The sequence below is a fragment of the Brassica rapa genome, chromosome A08 (genome assembly GCF_000309985.2).
Source record: "Brassica rapa cultivar Chiifu-401-42 chromosome A08, CAAS_Brap_v3.01, whole genome shotgun sequence".
Lineage (NCBI taxonomy): Eukaryota > Viridiplantae > Streptophyta > Magnoliopsida > Brassicales > Brassicaceae > Brassica > Brassica rapa.
In genome coordinates, this window is record NC_024802.2 from 5,351,750 (window position 1) to 5,372,263 (window position 20,514).

At 39.1% G+C, this 20,514-nt stretch overlaps 1 protein-coding gene and 1 non-coding gene across 2 annotated transcripts; one reads left to right on the forward strand and one right to left on the reverse strand.

Annotated features, from left to right (window-relative positions):
• Positions 1 to 6,506: 6,506 nt before the first annotated feature.
• Positions 6,507 to 6,613, reverse strand: LOC117127558. Its single transcript, XR_004450578.1, has one exon. It is a non-coding gene; the product is annotated as a small nucleolar RNA R71 (small nucleolar RNA).
• Positions 6,614 to 11,499: 4,886 nt separating this feature from the next.
• Positions 11,500 to 18,978, forward strand: LOC103833395 (transposon TX1 uncharacterized 149 kDa protein). Its single transcript, XM_033277546.1, has 5 exons — positions 11,500 to 15,746; positions 15,910 to 15,992; positions 16,079 to 16,282; positions 16,413 to 18,240; positions 18,325 to 18,978. The coding sequence occupies exon 1, from the start codon at positions 11,557 to 11,559 to the stop codon at positions 15,496 to 15,498; it is 3,942 nt and encodes a 1,313-aa protein (XP_033133437.1). The 5' UTR covers positions 11,500 to 11,556; the 3' UTR covers positions 15,499 to 15,746; positions 15,910 to 15,992; positions 16,079 to 16,282; positions 16,413 to 18,240; positions 18,325 to 18,978.
• Positions 18,979 to 20,514: the final 1,536 nt, after the last annotated feature.

Sequence of the window (20,514 nt, forward strand, 5' to 3'; positions counted from 1 at the left end):
AACTTTGATGCGATAATCCCATCTCATTTACAAGATTTAAAAACGAAAACAATATGAAAACAAAAGCATGATTGTAAGAATCAGTGAGTTAAGAGATGGAGGAAAAAATTAAAGAGATGGTGTGTGTTCTCACCGTCTACACCTTCATCGTTGCCTCTTTTTTACCACAGTTGATTGATCTTCTCTTGAGAAGAAATCAATTCAAGAAAAAATCTGGGAAGAAGAATTTCATCTACTGTAAAGTTACCAAAACAAAGCACATGTGAGAGAGAATGTGTGATTTTCAAAGGCCACACGTTACTTTTGAGTATTATTATTATTATTATTAATTTCTCTTTATTTTTTCTTGGAGGTTTCAACCGGTTGTATCTGAGGGCAATATGGCAATATTATGTATAAGAAGGAAAGTGTATAGGTGATCAAGGTTTTTTGGTTAGCCATTAAATTATAATTTGTTTGATGGTTATACAAACCAATTTCCCTTGTTTTTTTTGGTTATAAATCAAAAACTATTATTATTTGTTTGGTTTCATGTTATATGAATTTATACAATCCCAATGTCAAACCAATCGCTTTATATTATAATTTTTAAACGTATGAAAAATCAAGTCAAATCTAGATAATTGTCCAAGAAAAAGAAAATTAAATTATTAAGACAAACTACTTCATTATATCTGGGAGATGTTGAAAGGAAAAAATATTCCAACTTTCAAAAGAATTAGAATCTTCATATGTGGTGAATATTTAGTTATAGATTCTCACATAAATCTCTAACCCTTCAGCCTTAACATCAATTTGCGGTGCTTGGAATGCTGTTACAGAATTTATATAAGACATTACAATTGAACCTATAAGTTATACAAAATACTCCAGCTAATTTAAAAATAAATAAATAGAATACAATTAAGCTTACATTGATTTGAAGTAATGTACATTAGAAATTACCCTTAGAAATTTCAGGATCAAATAAAAGTCCGGAACAGCCATTTAGTCTGTTTAGGCTAGTTATGGAATTCCTATACAACCATTTAGTCTGTTTCATGATCAGATAAAATTTCAAGATCAAACTGACTAACCATTTTTTTTTTAACTTTTGCTTGAATCTTCAATCCCAGTTAAAATGAGATTAAAAAATCCTTAGAAGATATTAAATTAAACATGGACATAAATGTTTGTAATCATATGTATACATTATTTAGTCACGTTAAGGTCGATGACAACCCTCTCAATTGTTAGTCTACCAGCATCTGAATACTGCTTCTAAAACGAATGATCTTGACACTGATCTTCCGTAGAGATTTGAATGGTTTGAAATTAGAGACATGGATGAAAACAACCAGTGATGAATGCTACCGATGTTTTAAGAGTGAGGGAAGTAATAAGTTTTGACTCGTCTATCGTATGATATTATATAGGTACATCATAGTAAATGTTATTTATGATTCGTTTATTTAAGATTTGCCAATTTAGGATGGTCGTATATGTAATGTTCGTCACAAAATCTTTCACAATATTAAAAAGTGTAGACACTTCTCCAAGCATCATATAACTTTTAGATCGTTTCCATGTATAATAGAAATACAATATTTGGTCTTGATTTGGGTCTTATGATAACAGTAATGATAAATTTTTCAAAACATAATCTAAGCAATAAAAATATATTGTATATAGACATATGGAAAGACTGATTTCAAAGAAACTTCTCCAACTAATGTAGAAAAAGCCGAACACGTTTCTTTTAATATGCACCCTCATAAATACCAAAGAACTTAAATGGCAACAATGATTTAAGTATTTCTAGCTACATGGAAACTATACATTGAGTTGAATTCGGATGTCAAACTAAGTAAAAATATATAAGGGCTATTTAATTTTGAATGTCTTTCCAAACAGCTTTCTTACATGGGTTATTATAGTGAACTCATATACTTTTAATTTTTAATAAGTGGTCCACAAAGCTTTGAGATGAACGTCCATATAGCTTACATGGATTTATACAAAATTATAAAACTAAAGTTTATATGCAAACTTGAACGAACACGTGTTTGCCGACATAGAGAAATAACCCTTTACTCCCCTCTGTGTTTACTCCCCTCTCTCTACTCAACTTTCCTCCGCCGCGTTTACTCCCCGCTCCGGTGGCTGCCGTGTCCTTTTGCGGTCGCTGGAGCCCCCCCTGTTTCCTCCGCTTCTCATCGTCATCTCCGTGGTCTTTTCTCTGTGTCGGAGGAGGTGAAGCTCTGAGATTCTCTCCTGGTTCAGATCCGGGTTTATGGAGTAGATCTGTGTTGTTCCCGGTGAGGGTAGTGACGCTAGAGGACGGCGTTTGCTCCTTGCTGTGGCTACTTCCAGTTTTGCTCCGGCGACTTTGTCTAGGAGATTTTTTTTTAGATCTCGTTAAGCTTTTCGGTTTGGCGGCGCGTGGTTCGTCGGGGAGGCCTCTTGGTCTCAGATCTGGGTTGCTTGCAACTCTGGTGATTCTCTCTGTCTTTGTCTCCTCCGGTGGTCTTCGGGGGAAGTGCGTGGAGTCCTTGAGTGGGTGAGTCTCTCTCCTGCTTTGAGGTTGCTCCGGTGGCAGCGCGTGGTGTTGCTTTGGCCATCGTCTCGTTACTGGTGGTTTGCTCGCCTCAAAGTTAGAGGTCCCGTCGTTGTGGCGTCCACCGTCGCCAAGCTTCTCTCCTTGTGCTAATTCCAGCGTGCTACTAGTTGAAGGCAGGGCTTCGAAGTAGGTTCCGATGGAGGTAGGTTTTCAGTTAAGCTCTCGGTCTTCTCTCTAACTCGGTTGAGGCTGCTCCAGAGGTGGTGTGCTGTTCGGTCCGCTTGCTCTATATGGGCTCTCGGTTCAACGGGTGTATACGGTCCCGGTGAGGGCCTTGAAGGCGGCAATCTTCGAGTCTTAAACCGTACGACGGCATCGTCGGATAGTCCCACTGCCTCGTGCCGCTGGTGTATGTCAATGTCAGGTTGGTTTGTGAGTTCGTGCTTGTGATTCGTGGAGTGGTTCGCGATTCGCTGGCTTGCCGGAAGCTGTAGGTACCCTGCTTCAAGGTTTGAGCCGCCTTTCTCTCGGACTCGTGGCAACTGGCTTGCTCCTGCGGTTCCCTCCATTTTCCCTGGTCTGAGCTTTGCTTCGCTGGTCTCCGTCTCCAAACGTCTTTGTTTCTCGTCTCTGTTTAAGCTAGTGTTGTTGTGATTGGCATTGATGTTTAGTTTAATTTCAGTAATTCTGCTTCTAGTTAATCTATTGTAATGTCTGTCAAAAACTAAAACTTGGTATAATAAATTTAACATTTTACCAAAAAAAAAAAAAAAAAAACACGTGTTTGCCAAAATCAGCTATGTAAAAGTTTAGGAGCCATCTATTGCTCGAATGCTTATCTGCAAAAGTCCACGCAGATCAAACACTCATAAAAAATAACCTCAAGCCATCATTTCAAATAAACACATATAAAACTTGGATTGAAATAATAAACATGTGTATAGTTATATTTTAAAGTTATTACATACGTGCGTAATTAGGTAACCTCTCTATAATGGCTGTGAACTTCTGTAGACTTAGGTATGGATCCAAGTGCAATCTCAGCCAAGTACGCATTCCTGATCCTTCCCACTTTCAGCAACGAACCATGGTGATGACCAGTGAAGTCTGTATCATAACCATTGTCTTCATCTTTTTCATCAACCCTCTCAAGAAAGCGTGTGGGTATCCTATAGACAGTATCCACATCGTACATGGACTCTTCCCTTCCTACAGAAGGTATAGGCAGATCATGAAGTCTCACGCTCTCTAACTGCTGACCTATCTATCTTATTAAAACTCAAGTACAAATTAGGTTTGTTTGGAAACATGTATAGTTTGTTTGGAAAGATAGATTGTAGTTTAAAAAAAAAGTTTGTATGGAAATATGGATTGCAGTTTTAAAAATGAGGTTTGATTGGAAACATAAATTGTAGTTTTAAAAAATAGGTTTGTTTGGAAACATGGATAGCAGTATATTAAGAAAAAAAAAGTAATGGGCTTATACTTTTAAGAAAATTTGGAAGTCCATTATATTGTGAGAAATTATCTATCTGGTACATAATCGGGTTCGGTTCAGGTCTGTTTGAGTGACCGAAAGGTAACATATAAATTAATTTGCGTAATTTCAGAATACCTAAAGGTAACATATAAATTACTTTAGTTCAAATATTTGGATAGAGAATCAATAATTATTTTAAGTATTTTTGGTGTTTTAAGTATAATTTTACTATTTTATATATTTACTATTGATTATTTGTATATATTTTTAAGTATTTAAACCAACTTAAAAGTATCATATATATTCTAGATGTTATATATATATTAAATCTAAAAATAATTAATATATATATAAGTATATAAATCTATTTCGTATACATTCGGGTACCCCAAATACTTCGGTTCGGATCGGATTCAGTTTTTTTTAACTCTTTAGGTTTTTGTTTTAAGATATATTATTACTATATAGAGTCTATTTAGAGCAATTACAGGTTCATGTACTATCTGGAAGAAAATGATGTATTTGGAGCTTTTTGGAGATTTTTTGAGCTTTGCTTGGAAGCAAGAGATGGTCGACGGTCGCAATTCAGTATCGACAGACAGTTACCACCAAATATCGATCAATGTTGGGTTCCTCACATCGATCGATTATGAAGCCATCCAAGAATTAATGACAAATTAGAAGATTTCAAGTTTCACAAAAATCTTAATAATTACATCATTAGTCCCTGACCGCTTATTAGGCTATTTATTAGGGTTTTGTATCATTTTAGAGGCAGACTTGCCTAGAGACATTTTTAGACCTTATTTGGAGGAGGCAAGAAGCCACCATTGAAAGAGGAGGGCTTAGGATTGGAGAGATAGATCATCTACTACAAAACAGAGAAGATCTTGAACTCCCTTGTTTTCATTATTTATGCTACTTTTACTATTTATTTTATCTAAGTATTATTCAGACCATCATAACTATGTGTTTCATGAATATGTCTGAGTAGTCTTTACTGTTAGATTTAGGTTTCTCAAATAGGTTGATAAATGTAATACTGACATAACAATTGCTAGGGTGTTTAGAAATATAGTTCCTTCATCTAGTTGTGCTTAAAGCTAAGTTTAGGATTGATCATCCTTTAAACTTAGATCTTAGGATTAATTGGGATCAAGCCGTTGCTTGACTCAGTGCCTGAAAATAACTAGAATGATCTAACTGACTAGATACAAACGAGAGTTGGTCTATTAAGTTAGAGAATATAAATGAAATTTGTCCGTAAAGCTTTCTGGAAGAAATATCGGTCAACGCAGCGATAGCCCTGTCGATCGATATTTTGAAAGATGTATCGATCGATATTCACAAACAATTATCGATCGACACTTTCTCGTGATTAACATACGAGAGTTGAGATCCGAGAACCAGATTAGATAATCAAATAGATTATATCTTAATTTGAATTCAAGAACAATTAATAAACCCCTAATTTCCCAAGTTAAGTTTTACTTATCATACCTGAGAATATACCTGAATCTAGCTACTTCAACCAACTGTTAACAACCTCAAAACAATCAATCGAGCAATAAATTTGCTCACCAATCCATTTACTGCTTTTAAAACTTATAAACCATTCAATCTAGATTTATTTAAAGACCACAATCTATTGTGTAATACTAGAGTCTATGTGGATTCAATCCCTAAGTACTACATCTGAACCTCTTACTTGAGTCCTTAGGATAATTTGAGTGATATCAAATTTGGCGCCGTTGCCGGGGACTCTTTCTTATTACCATTAGATTACGTTTAGAATTTAATATAGATTTTGTTGCTAAATTTGCTAAAAAAATTCTCTCTTTTCTTGCTGACACAGGAGCTTCAAGATGGAAAACATGGATTTCGGCCGGACATCGATCGACAAAGTGAGAGCAATATCGAGCGACAAGTCGGCAGCAATATCGGTCGAAGTCGAACATCAAACATCGATCGACAACACCCCGCCGGAAGCAGGTAAGTTTTCTCTTACCAATGATGCTAATGAGGGAGTAGTCCTAGGAGAACCTGAAAGTCAACTAAGCAACGCAAACAACCAAATCATGAATGAACAGGGGACTGAAATCCCTCTTCAAATTAAATCTCTCAGAAAGAGATAATGAGTGGAAATTGCCTTTGCAAGACAACTTAAACCCTGGAAGAACCTATTCCAATAGGTCCGCAATTAGACTACCAAAAGATGATACCAAGAAATCCGGGATCAGTCCCGAATACTTAATTATGGTACGTCAAAACCCTTTCCATGGGACCATCTCATAGCGACCGCACGATCACACCAAGTATCTAGAAGAGTTGATGGATGATGAATACAATCGATGTAAACTCTTTCCATTTTCCTTAGAAGGCGACGCCAGAAAATGGCTAGACCAAATACCAACAAGATCTTTGACCTGTTGAAAGGAGATAAGGAGTGCCTTTATCAATCAATTCTTCGATGAGGCGCACTCCTAGGATGTAAGGAAGAAAATCTCCACATTCTGTCAAGGTCCACAGGAATCGTTCAGAAACGCATGGGAGAGATTCAAGAGCTACCAACTTGAATGCCCCCACCATGGCTATTCAGAGCCACAACTCATTAATACCTTTATGGAGGTATTAAGCTTCATTACCAAATTACGCTCGACATAGCCAGTGAAGGGAACTTCAGTACCAAAAACCCTGAAGAAGCGAAGCGTTTGACCAAGAATATAGCTACAGGAAGATCCTACGAAATGATGGACGTAGAGTTAGGAAGGAAAGTTGACTCAGTTGATGAGTCACCTTTACTCGAAATTAAAGAACATCTAGACTCACCCCATCCTGCTTTTGAAAGACAGAACCAATTTGGAATTTACCAAATTGATGATGATACCCTATCTGAGCTAGAACAGCAAATAGATTTCGTAGATAGGCAAACCTTGGAAAATAAGTATCCTAACCCCGATAGCTTTACCCAAAATTATGATGCTACTGTTTGATCACGCCGAGGCAGAGCGAAATTTAGGCTAAACCAAGCTTTCACGGGAAATCGCAAATTGGCCACTGACCTGAACGGAAAGATAAGACTTAATCTTTAGTGAGCTGATGCGGAAGTTTGACACTTTGAGTGAACACATTAAGAGACTGGACAGTCGGGTCGCGGAAAATGAAACCGCCATCAAAAGAGAGACATGACGTCTCCCTGGGCGCACTGACGCGAACCTGAAATGTCAAGTTAATGTCGTGTTATTGAGAAGCGGAAAATGCCTCATTCCAAGCACAATAGAAATCAACAACACAGAGAAACATGTTGTAGTTGAGGAAGCCGATGAAAATAGGTCACGCCCTATAATCCTCGATGATCCCAACACCGAGTCAGAAATACCTCGAGAACTGAGAAAGAGGCCATCGACCTTGAGGAGGAAGAAGGAGAATTTGGAGAAGATGTCAAAATTGATCGACAAGAAAGAACGAACGTCGATCGACAAACCACGGTGAATATCGGTCGACACTCTGGAAACAATGTCGATCGACTCTCGACTCCTGTTGAACCCGCTATAGAAAGAGTGTATAGGACTCTACCACCTTTCCCTCCTAACAAAACTCAGACTAAGCGAGAGCTAGATAAAGCGATCTGCAAGAAAGCATTCTATAAGATCACGTTGGAAATGACATTGAGTGATAGTTAGTGCTGAAAATTTTAAAATCTAACAAAGATGACATGAAAGTTCTTTACCTCTAAAGTGAATATAATCCTCCTGATTAGGGAGTAATACATTTCTGTGGAATTTGATTTCACTCTACTAGCATATGAAACTTTTATGAATGAATTAAATAGATGAAAAAAATATTCCATATAGGTCCAAGATTAACCAAATGCAGACAATATTTGTAGGAACAACATCCATATTCTCGTCGACTTATACTTTCCCGGCAAGCTCCTTGAGCACCGGCTGTTTCACCGTTCGTTTCCTTATATGTAACCGACAAACACCTTTCCAATAAAATGCCTTCGATATTAATCTACTGACGAGTTTCGTCTCTCTCACTTATTTCTGACCAAACTCGGTTCAAACAGCCTGCTACTGATCTAAGGACACGAATGACTCTGATACCACTGATAGAGATAAACGAGTTCACCTCTACGATAATTGATTCACCGTTCATAAAACAATGAAACGTAGCTCAAGTATAAAGAATCTATTACAGAAGAAAGATTCTGAAACAACATGAACAAATCTCCAAGCAATTTCAATGGAAAAAAACATACACAGAATCTAGAGGAAGAAGATGATCTAACACTGTCAATATTTTTCTTGATGAATGAAGAAGTTATACCCTAACAAACTTCTTCTTCCAATCACACAGACACATGGCTGTTTTACCAATCATTATCTTCATCCTATCTGCTACTGCCACGTACACAAGACTCTATTTTATCTGTAACATCCACTCGGATTAGTGTTTGTAATCCTCTATAATCATGCAATGGAAAGAGAAAATTTTCATAGTTATAAGTTTGGTGAGATGATGAGTTTCAACATGCAAAATCTTATATTATATGTTTGAGAAAGTGATGACTATGTTAAGTAATTTTTATTTTTTATCTAAAGTTTATAATTTTCATAAAAAGACAAACATTGAAATATATTAAGAGATGTAAACAAACATAAATCATCAATATATGTTAATCTCAATAATTTTCAGTTTAAAATTTTAAATTATTATAGCATAAATATTTAACTTAGACTTGATCAAAATGTCTTTTTACATACTGGACAAGTGTATTTTCAAAAACAAATTAAATCAATGTAGTTTTCAAATCCGAAAACATAAATAGAGTATTTTTTCCAAACATCCCTTTTTAAATCTATTTTTCTAGTAAATAACTTAAAACTGTGGGATATTTTCTGTTAATTTTGTCTATAAGATAAACAGCACACCGTAAGTAATTTGATAAATAATAATACTAAATAATTAACAATCAATTTATATTAAAATAAAATCTTAAATAATAAAATTAATTAAACTAATAATTTATCCTAAAAGCATGGAGAATAAGACAATTAAACAAATTTACTTGTTAAATAATAGTATATATCTAGACGACTTCAAGATTGAGTAATAGAATAGTCTTTCGTTGTAAAAGAAATAGTATATATATATAGCAAAAAATGATGAAGTAAAAAGAGCTGACTTTCCTCCCAGGCGACTTTCCCGAGACAGTTTCAACCAACCAGGTTTCCAGCCCCCAGTTTCCAAAACAAGCCGGTTTACTACTATTTTTGGCAAAAAACCACTTCTGGAATACCGCTTGAAGACTGCGACACCGGGTTCTAGCCACCGACGCAGGTCGGAAAGGCAGCCACTACCACCCACTGCTTGTGTGAGCGGGATTCCGTCTCACAAGCTTAATGAAGACCACACAACAGAAGATCTGCAACCCGGTCAACAAACCACATAAAAGCTCTGGTCAAGAAATTAATGTCGTTTAAAGCTCTGGTTTAGAATCTCCAGCTCTCTAAACTACTGAAGTACGATTGTACAACCACCAAGCCTCAGGAGTCTTTAAGGCAACAAGACAAACAGATTTGTACTACCTCAACAAACAGCATTCAAAGCTCCGAAGACAAAATGGAAAACAAAAGATTCTCTGCAACAGCAAAAGGAAAAAGTATTGCTCAGGTAACCTACCAACCGCCAAGAAAAGATAGAGTAAAAGTTCAAGACCCCAAGAATGAATACCTACTGCAGAAACATTCCCTCACCCTAATAGGTCGAGTTACCAACCCTAGCTCCCAAAAAGTCCAAAACCTCTTGCCATTCTTCACGGAGAAATGGAGCACGGAGTCACGTCCCGTCGGCTCGGACCTGGGACAAGGAATGTTTCAATTTCAATTCGAGAGAGAAGAAGACCTCCTCAAGGTTCTGGAGAAGCGACCATACAACTATGCAAGATGGATGGTCATTGTCCAGAGATGGGAACCTACCACAGCCCCGGATTTTCCCTCACTCATTCCTTTTTGGATCAAAGTACAAGGAGTTCCAGTACACCTATGGACTGAGGAGACAATCCAAACAGTGGGAAAAAATATCGGAGTGTACGAAGATGCGGAAATTTCCTCCCTCAACTTCCGCATGAGAGTCCATATAAATGGCCGTCTTCCCCTCATAACTAGCTCCATCATCGAGTATCCCAATGGAGATGAAGTGGTAGCAAAGCTAGTATATGAAAATTTGGAAAGACACTGCTCAAAATGCTTCAGACTCGATCATGAGCTGCGAGACTGCCTTCAAGCAAAAGCAGAAAAGAAAGAGCGACTTAAGGAAACGGAAAGACAGGAGGAGACCCACTTCCGGACAGACAGTCCTCCACGACGTCGGGAGAGAGAAGATCATCATGTTTCTTGTCCGACCACTGGAATAGACAGGCGTACCAACCTGAAGAATGCCCGGCACTATGGAGTTGGTCGTGATAGCCAGAAAGACTGGAACACACAATCTCCAAGATACCAGAACCAGGTTGAACGCCACCGTCCTGAAGAGAAACAAACTCACTGGTACAGACAACAGTATCACGATTGTCACCAGTCAAACTCGCGAGACTCCTCGAGAGCAAGAACTTCCCACACCTCGGTGTATAGAGAAGTAAGCAAACAAGGCAGACCCAGATCAAATTCACCCACCAAGGAGTATAATCGGGCGAAGAACATATCAAACCAACGGGCGGAAAGAGGGGGGTCCGAGATGAGTCAAGTAACTCAAAGGAGGCACCTAGACACTCGGATAGAGGGATTCCTCTCCGGAGTACGCAGGTGGACCTACCTAGAGAAGCAGTGGAGGAAGCTATTGGGGAAATACGTGATGTTATGATACAATACACATCATGTGCGGACCCAACAGAAAGCGCAGCTAGGAAAGAACGCTTCAGGCAAGCAGAGGAACAAGGACAAGTCGAAGAAACAGCGGTCCAAATGGTGAGGGCTTCCCTAGCCACACAGCCAACACAGACCGAAGGAACAGAAGCACAAAGCAGCCCGGCGAGAATCCCTGCGTTACTACGACTGGGACCAACGACATCACCTCCTGAAGACCAGAACCAACAGGACGCTCAACAACAAGCTAAGGCAACTACTCGAAGAAAGCCTGGGAGACCACCAGGAAGCAGAAAATCACAGAGTAGCGCCAACACACTTGCTGGAGCAAATTCCCGAAAACGCAAGGTACTACAAACAAAACCTCCTTCTTGTAGAAGGAAATTATCGACGACGCAGGAACAAGATCCCCCAGTCAAAGGAGCCAAGAACAGGGCAGGAAGCTCCAAAACAAAGGGAGGTCAGCAAGGATCATCTCTGGATTCAGATCAACCACTCTGCAAGATGATCCCGGCAACAATGAAGAGGAAGAAAACGGATTTTCAGAATCCGTTAACTCCCGTTCCTTAAAGATATTGAGCTGGAACTGTCAAGGGTTGGGGAATCCCTGGACAGTTCAACGACTCCATGAACTGAAGAAGAGCACAGACCCGGATATTATATTTCTCATGGAGACAAAAAATCCCAATGAGTTCGTCCTGGACAAACTCGATCATCTCGGATATGAGTTCTATGATCTCTTTCCACCAGTAGGACATGGCGCAGGTGGACTAGCACTCCTCTGGAAACAGGAAATACAACTCGAAGTTCTTGAGGCCAATGCCAACCTACTGGACACGACCATAGAGTACGAAGGCAAGAAATTTTTTGCCTCCTTTGTTTATGGAGACACAGACAGAAACCGCCGGAAACAATTATGGGATCACCTAGTACTCACAGCGGATCTCCGAGACTCACCTTGGTTCATTACCGGAGATTTCAATGATCTAGTCAGCAATGAAGAAAAGGATGGAGGTCCAGAACGTCCAGAAGGATCGTTCTCTGACATGAGAACCTTCCTAGCAGAAGGAGATCTTTTTGATCTGCAACACACAGGGGATTGTTTGTCTTGGAAGGGCCAGCGGGGAGTACATTATGTTAGATGCAGATTGGACCGAGCAGCGGCGAACACTAGCTGGGCTGAGAGATTTCCGACGGCTAGATGTTTTTACCTCCCCTATGAGAGTTCGGACCACAAACCACTCTTGTCAATCTTTGAGCCGGCAAGGAAAAGACGTCGTGGTCTCTTCAGATACAACAGGAGGTTAAAAGACAACCCTGAAGCCACAGAACTGATCAGAGCTACCTGGCACTCAGCAAGAAATAAAACCGTAGCGGAGAGGATAGGTTTGGTACGGGGAGCAATTTCCAGATGGAATAAGACCAAACAGACCAATAGCCGAATCCTTATAGAGCAGAAGAGAGAAGATCTCGAGGAAGCACAGACAAGTTCAGTGAATGATGTAAGCCTGATCAACAAGATATCGGAGGACTTGAAAGCAGCATACAAAGCGGAAGAAGCTTACTGGAGACAAAGGAGCCGACTACTATGGCTGAAACTAGGAGACCGCAACTCCGGTTTCTTCCATGCTACAACGAAGAAGAGGAAAAGAGCAAATGACTTCTCCGTTTTAGAAGATCCCGATGGCACACCTGTCTATACGGAAGAGAAAATATCAGAGGTGGTGATCCAATACTTCCAAAATTTATTCACAAGCTCACCGGGAGACCGCGAGGAAATAGTGGAGAGAGCTCTATTGCCTGTAATCACTCAAGAAGAGAACGACATCCTCAGTTCAATCCCTTCGGCTGCGGAAATAAAAAAGGCAGTTTTCTCTATTCACGCGGACAAAGCACCAGGCCCGGATGGTTTCTCCGCCGGATTCTTCCACTCCAATTGGGAATCCATTGGTATTGACATTATATTAGAGATCCAAAGTTTTTTTGAAACCGGGAAACTGCCCCCAAAAAGCAACGAAACTCTCGTCCGTCTCATTCCGAAGATCAAAAGCCCTCGGACAGTGGCGGAGTATAGACAGATAGCGCTATGTAATGTGTATTACAAAATCATCTCAAAGATTTTGACCAAGCGCATCCAGCCACTCCTCTCCTCTATCATATCCGAAAACCAATCCGCATTTGTGCCGGGGAGAGCAATCTCGGATAATGTCCTAATCACCCACGAAGTGCTCCATTTCCTCCAGACCTCTAAAGCAGAGAAACGGTGCTCCATGGCAGTAAAGACGGACATGAGCAAGGCCTATGATCGGCTCGAGTGGGAATTCATTCACCTAGTTCTTGATAGACTCGGATTCCACCCCCGTTGTATAACGTGGATCATGGAATGTGTCACCACTGTTACCTACGCTTTCCTCATCAACGGCTCGCCTAGAGGAAAAGTGAAACCGAGTAGGGGAATCCGCCAAGGAGACCCACTCTCACCATACTTATTTATTTTGTGTAGTGAGGTCCTCTCGGGACTGTGTAACAGAGCTCAAGAATCAGGATCACTAGCTGGTATCCAGGTTGCCCATGGGTGTCCACGGGTTAACCATTTACTGTTCGCCGACGATACGATGTTTTTCATCAAAGCCAAGAAAGAGGATGCCACGGCCCTAAAGGGAATCCTCCAGAGCTACGAAGCCGCCTCGGGCCAAACTATCAATCCGGAGAAATCCTCCATCACTTTCGCAAAGAAGACCCAGAGCTCTCTCAAGACCTGTATCCGTGACGCTCTTGGAATCCAAAAGGAGGGAGGTATGGGTAAATATCTAGGCCTACCCGAGCTCTTCGGGAAGAAGAAAAAAGATCTGTTCTCGGCTATTGTGGATAAGATAAAGGTAAAGGCAAGCAGCTGGTCAAACAAGCACCTCTCAACAGCTGGAAGACTGGTTATGCTCAAAAGTGTGCTATCTCCTATTCCGTCTCACGCGATGAGCTGTTTCAAGCTTCCTGTCTCGCTGTGCGATAGAATTCAGTCAGCACTGACTAGATTTTGGTGGGATGGAAGCAGTGAAACCCGTAAAATGGCCTGGATTTCGTGGGACAAGATGACTCGATCCAAGGGAGCAGGAGGCCTGGGCCTTCGAGACGTCCAAAGCTACAACGACGCTTTCTTAGCTAAGCTAGGCTGGAGGCTCCTTAATAATCCAGCGTGCCTGCTCAGCCGGATCCTAAAAGGGAAATATTTTGAAGACACTTCGTTCATCCAAGCTCAGAGCCGATCAGTGCAATCCCATGGCTGGAGAAGTATACTCATAGGACGGGACCTCATCATGAGCAATGCAGGATGGGTAGTGGGAGATGGCAAGACAATCGACATCTGGAATGATCCTTGGCTCAACTGTAAGGTACAAGAAAGACCAATGGGACCGACCCCGGAGGCGCAGCAAAACCTGAAAGTTGAGAGCCTTTTCTTGCCTCACAAGACCGAATGGAACAGGGACGCAATCAACAGCATAATACCATTTGAAGAAGAGAAAATTCTCATGATCAAGCCAAGTACCACTGGGGCTCCGGACAAACTGGTATGGCTTGGAACATCTACAGGCGAATACAGCACCAAATCAGGTTACTGGACAGCATTGAAAGCACGTCGGGACGTTCATGCCGTAACAGAGCAGACTATCCATCAGGAACCTTTCGAATGGAATAAAAACATCTGGAACCTCCACACGGCCCCAAAGATCAAACTGTTCCTATGGAAGATCATGAACCAAGCAATCCCTGTCGGAGCCCAGTTGGCAGCTAGGAACATTGGAACCGCTACACCATGTAAGCGTTGCGATATCGTAGAATCTATCAGTCATCTTCTCTTCCACTGTGAGTATGCCCAAAAGGTCTGGTCTCTAGCCCCTTATACTCACTGCTTGGACTCTAGAGGACTGGTAGATTTTGCATCTTGTTGGCCTACTCTAACCAAACTGACCTGTCTTCCGCCCACGGGTGTTGGCTCGGGACTGCTAGCGCCGTGGATCCTATGGTCCATCTGGTTAGCAAGAAATAACCTCCTTTTCAATAACAAAGCAATTTCACCAGAGGAAACCATGACCAAAGCCCTCTCGGCAGCAAGGGAATGGTTAGCGGCGCAAACAACGGTGGCCCCTGCTCTGCGAGTACCAGCGAAACCACCGCATTTTCACCCACTGGATTGCATTGTTATACATTCAGATGCGGCTTGGCACTCAGAACGGTTTCTTGCAGGGCTTGGATGGATCATCGACACTGGAATCAACAGCCGCTCGTACATGGCGCATTGCTTCTTCGTCAACTCAGCACTGGTGGCAGAAGCGCTAGCACTAAGGGAAGCACTGGCAACATGCATCGATACGGAACTCCGCCGAGTGCATTTCAAGTCTGATTCGCTACAACTTATCAATGCGATAAACTCTAGCTCCTCATACCCTGAGGTGTATGGTGTGGTTGCTGATATCCTCAGTCTCTCTCTTGCTTTTGAGTCTGTTTATTTCTCTTGGATTCAACGGGAAAACAACAAGGAGGCAGATGCCTTGGCTAAGCAAGCCTTGTTGAATGAACCTTTTGTAATGACCTCCTTTGACATTGGAGCCTAAGTATGAATGAATGAAAAATCTGTGTTACAAAAAAAAAATATATATATATAGCAAACAAGAGAGAGCAAAAACCCTAAATAATCAAACTAAGAAACTCTCTTTCTTTCCAAAGTTTTCTTTCATCGGAATGACAACGGAGACTGAGAGTTCGCACTTGACACAGTCATCATCATCTTTACCTCCACAACCTCAAAATCCAGTCGATCATCTGAGATGCAACGATTCATCAACACAAGGTCTTCAAAACGGTATGGATTCCATTCAAACCTCCACGATCCATAATTTACCATGCTTGTGATTTTTCCTTTTTTCTTACTTTCTTGCTTTACAAGTTTCCTCAGATTTTCAAGTAAAATAGAAATACAAATTTCTATAAACCTAATCTTTTTTTTGGTTGAATGTTACGTACAGATGGAATGAATAATAAAGGATTGCAGATTCTGCCTTCTGATGACTTTTACAGTTGCATTGTTTTCAACATAACTCAACTTAAGGTATGCCTATTTGTTAATACGTATCAGTTTCATCATAATTAATACTTCTCGGTCTCTATTTTTATGTGGACCATTGACTTTTGCAGAATATACTACTTAGCTGCTTCAACCCATACGAGCCCGACAATATAGCAAGAGAAGCCAACGAAGAGCTCAGCAAACCACAAGCTATTGCAGAGTCTAGCCATGTTTACCAATCTATCCCTTCTGGTGAACACATTCAAAAAGACGTTGCCTCCGAGCTGGTGTTTGGTACTCAAAGTTTATCTTCCGCTTTTCCACCTCGACAGGTAATATATATCATGTTTCTCTCTTAATAACATAATGTCACTTTACGTTTAAAAAAAGTATCGTAGTTGTTTGTTCTGTATACCTTACGCACCACGCAAAACCAATTTTACTTGTCTTTTTTTTTATTAGACTGATGGAGGATTCGAGGCATTGAGTAAGAACTTCAAGCAGTGCGAGATATGGAATGGTCCTCAAGGAAACAACAATCAAGAAGATCAAATTGTTAATACTATTGAAGGATCTGCTTACACGATCCCCCGCAAGCCCCTTGACCCTATCGGAAGACCTTTCAATCCGTTTGGCCCTATCGAGCGACCCATCCCACGTTTGCCCTCTAGTTCTGAACTAGCATATTTGGGATTCGCGTAAAATACAAGTTTCAAGAACGTATCACTGAGAAGTTCATGTGTTTTCTTTCTCTCATGACCTTATCTTTTGTTTCTAGGGGTTTCTACAGAATGTTGTTTCTATTTTTATCTATAGAAAATTAAATACTAAAAATTATTCAAGAATATTTACAAGCTTTTAAGAGTTTCTACTTAAACGTTTTTTTTTCTATTCACTTTTGGAAAGGTTGCGCACAAAAAAAAAATCAAGCCCTTCAATTTAAATTATACTTTTATGGTTTGTAATAAGTGATCTACTTGCGCTGTAGAAGGCTGGGCGGGATTAGTAGGCTGAACAATCTACTGTTAGAGATTAATTTAGAGAACAAAGTTGCAGTTACTAAAATAATGTACGTGAGAATAGGTCTAAAAATTAAATAAATGTAGGAACAACATCCATGTAATGGCTTAACATTTATCATATTGTTTAAATTTTTGTTTATTTTGTATTTTCAATTTAGAAAATAGATTATTTACATTTTATTTAGATAATAGAATATTCACATTTATCATCATTTATTATTTTATAGCCAACGATTGATGTAAGAGTATATTCATATCGTATAAACCAACAACAATGTTGTCATCTTAGGCTATACTGTTAAGGAGAAATGTGTGGTTAGACGAGAATTCCTACAAACAAATAGATATATGGACACATAATCTTTCTTTTTTTTGTCGACGGACAAACATATCATATAAAATCCTTTCGATGATGCTTATCCAAGGCCCAACGTCGGGTTGACTGATTTTTTTTCCTGAACCAACAAGAACAAGGTTTGGTCTATTTTTACTATATAAATACCAGCTTAGAACGAAAACTTTAGCAACATTGACAATATAGCAAACAAGAGAAGTAGAGGATATTGAGCAAAAACCCTAAATAATCAAACTAAGAAAGTCTCTTAATTTCTTTCCAAAGTTTTCTCTCGTCCGAATGACAACGGAGACTGAGAGTTCGCACTTGACACAGTCGTCGTCATCATCATCATCATACCTCCTCCGCAACCTCAAAATCCAGTCGATCATCTGAAATCCAACGATTCATCAACACAAGGTCTTCAAAACGGTATGGATTCTATTCAAAACCTCCATGGTCCCTAGTTTACCTCGTTTGTGAATTTTCCTTTTTTTTGTTTTTTTCTTGCTTTACAAGTTTCCTTGAATTTTCAAGTAGAATAGAATTTACAAATTTCTATAAACCTAATCTTTCTCTTTCGGTTGAATATTACAGATGGAATGAATGATAAAGGATTTCAGATTTAGCTTTCTGATGACTTTTACAGTTGCGTTGTTTTCAACATAACTAAACTTAAGGTATGTCTGTTTGTTAGTACGTATCAATTTCATCATAATTGATGCTTCCCTCTCTGTTTTTTTTTATATACAATTGTTTTTTGCAGAAAATACTATTCAGCTGGTTTAACCTATACGAACCCGATAATATAGCAAGAGAAGCCAACGAAGAGCTGAACAAACCACAAGCCACGACAGAGTCTAACCATGTTTACCAATCTATCCCTTGTGGTGAACAAATTCAAAGTTTATCTTCCACTTTTCCGCCTCAGCAGGTATTTAAAAAAACATTGTAGTTGTTTGTTTTTGTATACCTTACGCACCACGCAAAACCAATTTTACTTGTTTTTCTTTACTAGACTGATGGAGGATTCGAGGCATTGAGTAAGAACTTCAAGCAGTGCGAGATATGGTATGGTCCTCAAGGAAACAACAGTCAAGAAGATCAAATTGTTAATACTATTGAAGGATCTGCTTACATGATCCCCCGCAAGCCCTTTGATCCTATCGGAAGACCTTTCAATCCGTTTGGCCCTATCGAGCGACCCATCCCACGTTTGCCCTCTAGTTCTGAACTAGCAGATTTGGGATTTGCTTAAAATACAAGTTTCAAGAACATATCACTGACAAGTTCATGTGTTTTCTTTCTCACATGACCTTAGAGCATATGCATTAAGGGTTCAATGTCCAAGTTCACACAGTTCCCAAAAAAAAAAAAAAAATATTCTCATTTTTATGAACTCATCCCTTGCAGGTTCGCTGCGATGAACTCGGTTCATCACTGTAGCGCGGGTCTTACGCCACGTGGCGATCCGCGATTGGTCCGTTTATTTATTTATTATTTTTTTTTTAAAACCAAACGAAAAAAATAAAAAAAAAATAAAAAATTAAAGTTATGATCCCCTCAAGGTTCATTGATGGAGATGCTCTTATCTTTTGTTTCTAGGGTTTTCTACAGAATGTTGTTTCTATTTTTGCCATCTATAGAAAATACTAAAAATTATTCAAGAATATTTACAAGCTTTCAAAATTTTCTGCTTCCACGTTTTTTTTTCTATTCCCTTTTGGAAAGATTGCACACACAAAAAATATCTAGGCCTTCAATTTAAATTATACTTTTATGGTTTGTAATAAGTGATCTACTTGAGTTGTAGAAGGTCTTGGCGTGATTAGATGGCTGAACAATCTACTGTTAGAGATTAACTTATAGAGAAGAACGTCGCAATCACCAAAATAATGTGTGTGAGATGAAAGCAAAAGAAAGTTTTATATTTGATCGCTAAATTTTGTAGGATATCTCATGCTACTCTGTTTTATTATCCTTTTGGGAGAAGAAATCAAAACAAAGTTTACAAAGTTTCCATGATAAAATGACAAAGTTAGATGCTAAAAAATAAATGAAAAATCAGATGTTGTCTGTTCATGAAATCTATCGTGGACAATGTGTTATAAATTTACTGTTTTTAATTTAGATAAGAAAAAACATCTACCGTTCTTTCGGTTTACATGTAATGGAGAAAAGCCTGCTTCTTTAAAACTAACTGAGGTTCGTGTGGCTTGAATTTTTTATAGGAATGTGACTTTTTATATAGTCTTAAATATAATTTAGCTTTAAATTATAAATAGTTAAAACAGAAAAACCTATGAAAATATTTATGAACACTGTGTAAGAGTTTGAATAATTTACCCATCATATCTGTAAAATTCTTCTCAAAAAATATATTTTATAGTTTAAGAAACATTATAAACCAGTTTGAAAGAAAAAAACTATATAATAGTTTAACGCAAGGTGGTCTTTCAGTCAGTTCTCCACAACACTTGGCTCCAAAGGAACAACGTGATTCACAAATGCTATTATAAATTTGGAAAACGAATAATTGAATGTAGATGTTGTATTTACAATATAAACTACAAAAACGAACACACTTAAATGTGTCAAGAAACCTAGTATCGTATAAAGGATTTCTTGTATTGATGAAGGTCAATAGACCAAAGTATATATACATACGATGTTTCTTAATAACAGAAGATACACATCTAGATTAAAAGAATATTAACATATTTGAATATATCCGAATATATATGAACATATTCGTATATATCCTCCAATACCCCCCCCCCCCCCCCCCCCCCCCCCCTCTCAAGTTGGAGAGTGAAGATCAAGAACTCCTAACTTGGGAAGAAACTCATCAAATTCATTACGTCCAAGGGGCTTAGTGAAAATGTCTGCAAGTTGAGAATGAGTAGAAACGTGTTTGGTTGCAATAACACCTTTGACTATTTCATCCCGTATAAAATGACAATCATTCTCGACATGCTTCGTACGTTCATGAAAGACCGGATTAGCAGCCAAGCAGATCGCAGACTTACTATCACAATGTAATGGAATCAGAGAAGTAAAGTTAATACCGAACGTGCGAAGAAGGTTGCAAATCCAAAGAACCTCCTGAACGGTAGATGACATTGCGCGATATTCAGCTTCACAGCTCGAGCGTGACACACAGTCTTGTTTCTGTGTTTTCCAAGAGATAGGAGAACCACCAAGAGTG